Genomic DNA, 9,385 nt, shown 5'->3' with positions numbered 1-9,385 from the left:
AAGGTCGATGCAACAACGCTGCGCTATGCAGCAACCTTGATACCTGCATCGGCTGCATCGAGCGAGCAGTACAGAGTAAACTATAGCTTGCAATGTGCTAATGTAAATTTACCAGGAAACAAGCGCACTTAAAATTTCTTGTTCTTCTGCTTCTGTAGATCCTGAATTTGTGTCCTGTATTTGCTACAAAGCATTTCTGTAAGTTCGTTTGCAGCTTGTGTTGAATTTATGCAAGGATAGCTCGGTACCTGCAAAGAAGCGTCCCTGCGCGCGTTGAATGCGCGTTTCAAATGCGTTTTGCTTTATTTCGCTCTTGTTGTATGTTGGAAAGGACATACCTCTGAGTGCACGTACACAATTGCTGTGCGTAGCTTCTTTTTCTTCTTAAGTACTTACGTACTTTGCAGCTATGAGGTTTAGTAACTCGAAGATATAAACAGAGGGCCTTATTGTTTGTTTAACTTACCTATACGAGTAATTTGCAAAGGTTGCGCCGTATTTTTGTTCTGCTTATGTGTGCAGTGACACATTTCCGTGGGCAAAATAACGTGCCATGGAAGCGTCGGTCGCGAACAGTGTGACCAGGTACCGCGACGACCGTCCTAACTCGACGTCGGAAGATGACTCCGATGATGAGGAGACATCCTGGAAACGACAGGCAACTGACAAGGCCAGAAAGGCTGTAGCCAAAGCCGGGTATGATTTCTCCAAATGTGCTGCTTTAGCTGGGGTGCCGCAACAAGTGTCGCCGTTCAGGAAGAAAAAGGTAAGTGTTTACCGACACCGATACGTGTGACTACTTTTTTGACTCATTATCATTGTAACTCATCCGATTCTCGACAAATCCCCTGTAGTGGGCATGAGCCATGTATAGAGGCAAACCAGCTAATTCGCCGTGAACGAACGTTGTTTGTGCATCTCTTCTGACAGGGATCACAGATGCGTGTGTTGGCTAGCTTGCACAGTTTGTGCTGAATATTTTTTTATTATTTTTATTTGCAGGAATTGTTGGCCGATTAGGCCGCTACAGGGGTGGGGTACAAATCTGGTACAAAACCCATCATTGCTTACATAAAGCAGCAATGTATAGATAATACATAGAATTAGAAATCGTGACGTGTGCCATTATACATAACTACAATACAAAATCAGACATAACCGTCATCTCAAACATAAAGTAGCAATGTAGAGCCGAAAAATGCGTCACAATACTACATTCTACAACTTGCACAAGATATGTTGGATCAGAAAGATTCACTTAGAAAATATTTTGTAACATTGGTTTCAAAATGTCCTACAGTTTGAGAATCGCATATAGCATCCGGTAAATAATTCCAATCTTTTATGGTTCTAGGGAAAAAAGGGTATGCATGTGTTCACACGAGATTGAGAGGCTAGAAAGTTTCTGTGGTGGTCACTTCACAGGCTCCGGGCTTGTCGCGAAGTTGGTTACTATGCTGCATCAAAGTTAAATATATTTTGAGAAAGCAAAAACAAGAATTTTAGTCTGGCTATGCAACGGTGTTCCAAGAGGGGGGTAAATTTAGTTCTTGCAGCATCTCTATTACAGAATCGATATGGAAGTACTTTGAGAGAATAAATCTAGCCAGCCTTCTTTGCACCCTCACAATTTTATGGATTAATCCTTTTTGGTAACTGTCCCATATGATGCTTTCATATTCCAGTGTAGGCCTTGGGGGAAGAAGTGACCGTAGCAAGCAGCTTCAGCTTCGAGCTCTCTACATTTTCTGTTTTATTTTCTGTGATCTCTACAATAAGTGACAAGAAAACTGGGGGCCGTCATTCTCTGCAATGGGGGACCCAAACCCCACCCAGCAATTGGGTCCTGAACGGCCAGTTCGCTATGCTGCCAACATGAGTGACCACTTGGACCCCAGCATGGTCCCGATAGAATCATCCGATGGCTCCTCTACTGAAGATATGGGCTCGGACAGCGATTTTACCTTGGTGTCAAGCCGACGTCTGAAGAGAAAGATAAGAAAGACATCACCGACTAGTCGTCAGGCGACGAAAAAGGCAAGTGGCAAGCAATCGTACACCATTGCATATGTACCAACAACGACAACAGATAACCTCAACTCACTGAATAGGCAGAGCCTGTCGGAATATTTTGAATGAACTGTCCATGGTCAAGTTGAAGAAACTTGTATAAATGCTCGAAAGAACATCCTCTCGGTGGAAGTCAATACACCGACAATACTGGAAACACTGAGAAACGTCACTCAGTTGGGAAGCATCCCTGTTAGCGCATTCCCCACATACGGCAAAGAAGTGACAACAGGCGCCATCTACGACGTGGACACTGATAAACTGCTATCATCGTTGGCTCCTGTGCTCAACTTTCACCGTTTTGGACAATCCCAATGTGTGAAATTAGTGTTCCAGTCGGAAACTTTGCCAACACACATCAAGGTTGGATATGTAAGGTATTCAGTACGTCCTTACGTGCTGAGGCTTTTACAATGTCACAAGTGTATGAAACTTGGGCATGTCAGTGCAGTTTGCAAGGGTGCAGTAACGTGCAAACAATGTGGTGGACCTCATGGAGACAGCAATTGCAACGTTGCTGCAAAGTGTCCAAATTGTTCTGGTGCCCATGACGCAACGTCAAAAGAGTGCTCAAAGATCAGGAATGAAATGTGTATTCTGAAGAAGATGGTTAGAGATAATTCTACACATAGGGAAGCAGCAAGGGCTATCCACCACTGCAGACGCCGTTCACGACACCGACATCAACGGGACCGCATCCCTCCTTGCGCAGAAGGGCTGACGTCTCAAGTGCAGCTTCCACCCCCTCCTCGTCTGAGGAATGAAGAAACACGTGCCTCAAAGCCTTTGTATTCTACAAAAGTGCAAGGCCACTCATTATCTGCCCCGAACATATCGGTGACTCAGTGGCCCTCGTTACCATCAAGGCCTGCGGGAACGCCCTTATGTTCTGCTCATACATGCGCTGTAGAGAATGAAAAGATGGGTGATATTGACGTCACGAGTATGTTGAAAAATTTGATGGGCGCCATGCGCAGGATTCTTTCTAGCCTAAGTACCCCGGGTGCCAAAACTGCCTTGCAGCTACTTGAAGTGTTGGAACCACTTCTAGTGCTGGAAAGAAAGTAAGCATCAATTGCTTTTTATGCAATGGAATGCTCGAGGTCTACGTGGTCGTTTGTTGGATTTCCGACAGCTGGTATTTAAGTACCAATTTTCAGTGAACCTAATATGGATTCTTCTTTCCGTATTTCTGGATATGTCCAGATGTCGTCTCGTAACGACCAAACCTCGAGCAAAGTGTTCGTTTGTATACGTCACGATCTGGTGTATTTCATACATGACGTCCCATCGCATACCACTAATGATTACGTATGCCTTACCATAAAACACAGATGTCGCACGGTTACAGTGATTGGAGGATACATCCACCCAAGAGCAAGGATCGATTGCTCACACCTGATGTCTCCGCTGCAAGCATCGCAAGGTTCTCATATTGTGATTGGTGACTTTAACGCGCACCATCCCCTGTGGGGTAGCACTTTGATGAATTCTCGTGGCAAATATTTGGCCGACTTCATGGGTAGTCAGGGACTAAATGTGCTCAATGACGGGTCTCTTACATTTATTCGTGGCACGTCCTACAGCAGCCGTCTTGATGTAACGTTTGTATCAAGGAGCCTTCTGCCTTCAGCATGCTGGTCGACGGATCTAGAGACTCATGGTAGTGACCACCTCCCCACTTACGTTCACTTTAGCTGGTTTCGCCGTTCAGCCTCACGTTACATTCGTCAAACAGACTGGATTTTATTTAAGACTTCTGTCGACACCGCCTGTCAGAGTATGACATCTCCATCCGAAATAGAGGACATCATTGCTTTTACCCTGCGGGACAAAACCAGAGAAATCAGCATACCGAGGCACAGATCATCGGTCGACATAAAATATGGGGCCCTTCGTGCAATCCGTCGCCGCGCGGAACGGCGATACAGAAGAACAAAGTCACCGTCAGATCTTTCAAACAGTCGCCGAGCTCAATGACATGTTCTTCGGCATCTGGAGAAGCTTGATAGACAGCGTTGGAGGGCATTCTGTGGATCCCTAGATCCACGACAGCCTCTATCGAAGATCTGGCGGGTCATACGAAGTCTCCAGGCAACTCCACAACAAAGACACCCATTCCGTGCGGTGGCTCTACATCAACGCCAGACCGAATTGGAGGTAGCAGAGGACTACTGTAAACTCATTGTGGACGCATCTAATGCAGTGACTTCATCCCTTGTCACCATCGCGCCCCCGTCACCTGATGAGCGACTCGAAGTACCGTTTACGATGCAAGAACTTGACGCTGCGATTTCGGTTTCTCGACGCTCACCGGCGCCAGGACCAGACGGAATCACATACGCTGCACTCTGCCATCTTGGCACCGAATCACGACGTCGTCTTCTATATTATTATAATACGACGTGGGAGACAGGAAATGTTCCAGATAGTTGGAAATGCAGTCACATTGTATCGCTGCTTAAACCGGGAAAGTGCCTTAATGAGGTTTCCTCCTACAGACCGATCGCCTTAGCCAATTACATTGGCAAAGTGATGGAAAGAATGGTCTGGTCAAGGATGGAATGGTTTCTAGAGAGCAATAATTGCTTTCCTGATTTTATACATGAATTCAGAAGAGGCCGTTCTTCCATTGACGATGTTGGCGACTTGGTCTTCACTGTTGAACAGGAAAGAAGTCGCCATCGGTTAGTTGGAGCTGTTTTTCTGAACATTAAGGGGTGCATACGACAATGTACTCCATTATACAATCCTTGAGGCACTGGAAGGTTTAAACGTCCGTGGTCGGCTATATGCGTGGATTGCTAGCTACCTCAGTGGCCGCACGGTGTATATGTCGACAAGTGATGGCGACACCAAACAGTACAATATCCACCGAGGTGTGGATATTGTACTCCAACTCTTTTCAATGATGCATTAATTGGCCTTGCATCTGAACTTCCTAACACGATGAAGATTAGCACATATGCGGACTACATATGCATATGGGCATCTGGAGCCACCTGTCCCCAAATGCATGCTAGGCTTCAGCGTGCAGTGACAATCACAGCTAAGTATCTGCGGCGTCAAGGCCTCCAGCTTTCAACAGAACAACGTTCCGTGATTGCATTCACGTGAAAACGACTGACCAGGTATCCGATACTCGTTAACAGAGTAGCGATACCTACGGTTACACACCACAGATTCCTTGGCTTAATCATAGACCGGGGATTATCTTGGTCAAGACATGTCGCCGCACTGAAGTTAAAGCTGAAGAGTTTTCCTCACATCCTTCGCGGGAACAGGATTGGGCTCCTCGGAGTCGTCATTACTCCAATTGTACCAAGCACTGTTCGTAGGGTGTATACTGTACAGCATGCCGGCGCTCTCAAGCATGGGACTTAGCTGTGTGCGCATGTTAGAGAGCATTCAAGCTCAAGCATTCCGCACACGTTTGGGCCTCCCACGATGCACATTAACCAAAGGAACAGTAGCGGAAGCTTGTGCTTGTCTTATTGGTGTATACTTGCTCTGCGAGCCTCTTCGAATGTACCTTCGCGTGTTGACCCGACACAGGCACCATCCTCTGTCATCGCTCCCTGCCACCCACCTAGATTCCAGCTTTTCAAGGAATCTATCACACCATCAGAGTGTTCTACCGTCCAGTTTTTTTGCCGCCTGTATTCCGAGAATACCCCTGTGGGTTCTGCTTAAACCTTTCGTTACATTGCAGATCCCTGAAATTACAAAAAAGCCATCCGTTGCATCTATTGGCCTCAAGCAACTTACCCTGTTTCACATTTATGCAGAGTACGAAGGTACTGTACACGTGTATACCGATGGCCCTGTCACACCATATGCCTCCACTCCAGCCTTCATCATCCCACATATGATCATTGCTCGGCGGTTTAAACTAGACCGTACATGAACATCAACTACTGCAGAAGTTGTTGCTGTCCGGGAGGCACTTCGATTTCTCTCCAAGGAGCCTCCTCACGCATAGATGATATTCTGCGATTCCAAGCCTGCTCTTCAAACGATTGACTGTGTCCTCAGACGGGGCCCGTATTTTTCCAGGGCTATAGAAATACAGAGTCTTGATCACGCAAATAGAAATGGCCACAATGTCACCTTTCAGTGGATACCTTCACACTGTGGCATGATAGGGAACAAACAGGCAGATGCTGAAGTGAAAACTGCTTTAAATAATGCTTCTGAAGTACTCATTCCATTCTCACGAGCAGACACAAACGCCCTACTTTGTCGCGTAATATGCAACCGTACGTTGGAACACTGGACCCAACTAGGTCGACAACACAAGAGAGTACACAAATGGGACCAAGAAATGAAATTTTGTGTGCCTCACAAGCTCAAAAGAAGCCAAACGAGCATGGTGCACCGGATTTGCTTTGGTGTCGCATTCACCAACCATTATAGACATCTGGTAGTGATACTAGCCCAAACTGTGAATACTGTGAGGTACCAGAAACACTTGATCATATACATATTTTGCGTGTGTCCCGCTTACGCGTGAGAATGACAGCAACTGGTCTCTTCTTTTGCAGAGGTCGATTAGAGGCCACTATCAGATGAGTTTCTTTTAGGTCCTTGGCCTAATGCGAAAAGCGCAGCCCTGATAACAAGTGCCGCTATAGCCTTTTTCCAAGCCACTGGGCTGGACACACAGCTTTAGAGATGCTACAGCTCTGTGAACTTGTATATACGCATCTCTTCCTCATACCATCATCATTATTCATCAGCCCTTTTCCTCCCCGTCCCTTTTCCCCAGTGTAGAGTAGCAGGCCAGAGCAAGTTATAGCTCAGGCCGACCTCTCTGTCTTTCTGTAAATAAATCTCTCTCTCTCTCTCAGTGCAGGGTTTACTATTGTTAAATACGCTGTTAACTTTAGGGGGGCTGGAGCGAGCTTTAATTTGTGATGTAAGAACGATAACTTCTTTTAAGCCGTAGAGCGAATATTAGTGGTATGTTGAGTCCAGTTGAGGTCTTCAGATATTGTTACTCCTAAGTATATACATTTGTTAATTGTAGCTAATACAGTGGAACTTAGTTGATAATCAGTATTTAGGAAGTGCTTAACCTTGTTTGTAACACGTAAAACAACAGTTTTTTTCTCTATTTACTTGCATTTTCCAAGTTGCACATAATTTTTCAATAGACGCCAGTGCATCGCTGAGCATCTTTTTGAACATTGTGGTTACATATTTCTCAGTAAATCAAGCAGTCATCTGTGAACATTTGTACAGTAACATTTTCATTAATATCAGAACAAATTTCGTTAGCATAAACAAGAAATAATACCACTCCAAGGACAGACACTTGAGGGACGCCTGAAGTTACAGATAAACGATTGGACTGGTAGCCGTTTATGTCCACGTACTGCGTCCTACGTGATAGATATAACCTGATCCATTCCACTATATTGTTACTTATTCCAAGCTGTTTCAATTTCATAAATAATTCGTTATGAGGAGCCCTATCAAAAGCTTTTGAGAAATCAAGGCATATTGCATCAACCTGTCTTTCATTGTCTATTGATATTGAAAAGTCTTAAATTGTATCGATGAGCTGCATGACAGTTCGACAGTTTTTGCCATAAGCGAAGTTGGTTCAAATGTAGTGCTTTCTTATTTTTTAGGTACTTATATGTTGCTTTCGATATTATATGTTCAAGGACTTCGCAGCAGGCGCAGGTTAAAGAAATTGGTTGATAATTTTCAGTTTTCTGCTTGTTTCCGGTTTTGTGTATCGGGATAATTTTTGCAGCAAGCCAGTCATCTGTGACCCGTGACCAGGATGCATTAACGATAATATCTAAGTATCAAGCAACCCATTCAGCATATCTTCGCAAAAAGGCATTTGGAATTCCATCTGGACTCACAGATTTTTGTTCTTTAATGTTTAGCTGTAGCGATAGTATTCCTTCATAGCTAATAAGTACTTCTGGCATATCTGGCACATGTGAAAATATTGTTACTATATTTGGAACAGTACAATTAGAAACGTCTGAAAAGACAGACTGGAAGAACTTGTTATGGTAAGACGCAATTTTCGAAGTCAGTTATGATTTCATCGTTAACAACAATGCTGTGTTGGCTTTGATTGGTTTGCGACAAGTGACACCAAAACTTTTGCAGAGAAGATAGCATGAAGTTCGCGTTTCCTTATAATATTTCTTTTTTGCTTGCCTAAGCTTTATTCGCAGCTGTGCAGGTAGGCTAGATATCTTTTCACGATTTTTTACTCTCCTTTGTCTTCCTATTTTTCGCTTCAAACAAACAATCTCTCGTGTTATCCAGGGATCACGCTTATATATATTTTTTTTTCCTTAATGGTATGAATGAGTTTACACGGTGCAAGATAATGGTTTTAAATCTTGCCCACAATGCATTGACATCATCGTAAGAGCTCAGACTGTCTAGATGAAACGACAAATAATAAATAATGCTTGTGTCATCAGCTTTAGCGAAATTGAGGATGTGTGCAGTGCATTCTTTAACATTTTTTGCAGGAACCTTGGTTTTGATTTGTACAAATACAAGTTGATGGTCTGATATGCCATCTTCAACTGCTACCTGATATTTTTCAAACCATCTATCAAGAAATACTAAGTCCAATATGGACTGCATTGTTCTCTCTTTTCGAGTGCTTTCCAGTACCATCTGCGTTAAATCGTTAGTGAAAGCAATGTCAAGCAGCACTTCACAGACAGCTTGTTCCCATGACTCTATGGTAATTGAGTTCCAGTCAACCCCCGGCAAGTTAACATCCCCGGCAATTATTAACCACTGGTTTCGCGCCTTCTGTTGTTCTGAGTAGTGTTGGATGGCCTCGAAGCATTCGATCGATTTGTTAGGGGATTTATAGATTGCTCCTATTATGACTAAAGTAGTTCCCAATTTGATTTGGCACTAAGCGCTCTCGTGGTTAGAGATACCGTTCATCCTGACACATTCAATATTTTCCTGTATTATGATTGCAACTCCTCCTCCTCCAGTTTCTCTTATCATTACGTATTATCTTAAAACCTGGAGGTAACAACTCGCAATCTTGTATTTCTGGTTGTGGCCACGCTTCGTTAACAATAACTATATGGGGATCATAACTGGCTAGCACATGTTCTATATCGCTGACTTTATTCACGAGGCTTCGAGCATTAAGGTTTATAAGTCAAATGTCTATTTCCTGAAAGACTGTATTGGTTGAATGTCACTATCTGTCGTTGTGGTCTTTGATTGTGTCAATTTGGCTTTCGGGGATTGCCGTATCCTGACACAGCTATTCTTGGAATAATCCCATATGTAGACATTGTTATCT

At 44.0% G+C, this 9,385-nt stretch overlaps 1 protein-coding gene across 1 annotated transcript in view; it reads left to right on the top strand.

The window, feature by feature from the left end:
- Positions 1–24: 24 nt before the first annotated feature.
- The window catches only part of Phax (phosphorylated adaptor for RNA export), a 32,806-nt gene continuing 23,445 nt past the window's right edge, over positions 25–9,385 (top strand). The window contains exons 1-2 of the mRNA XM_050188855.3: positions 25–198; positions 523–766. Of these exons, the coding sequence (XP_050044812.1) occupies positions 554–766 (213 nt within the window). The 5' untranslated portion in view covers positions 25–198; positions 523–553. The remainder of the gene's footprint in view (positions 199–522; positions 767–9,385) is intronic.

The sequence above is a fragment of the Dermacentor andersoni genome, chromosome 2, assembly GCF_023375885.2.
Source record: "Dermacentor andersoni chromosome 2, qqDerAnde1_hic_scaffold, whole genome shotgun sequence".
NCBI classification, from domain to species: domain Eukaryota; kingdom Metazoa; phylum Arthropoda; class Arachnida; order Ixodida; family Ixodidae; genus Dermacentor; species Dermacentor andersoni.
Note: the sequence above shows the minus strand (reverse complement) of the source record. Positions and strands in the feature narration are given on the sequence as shown.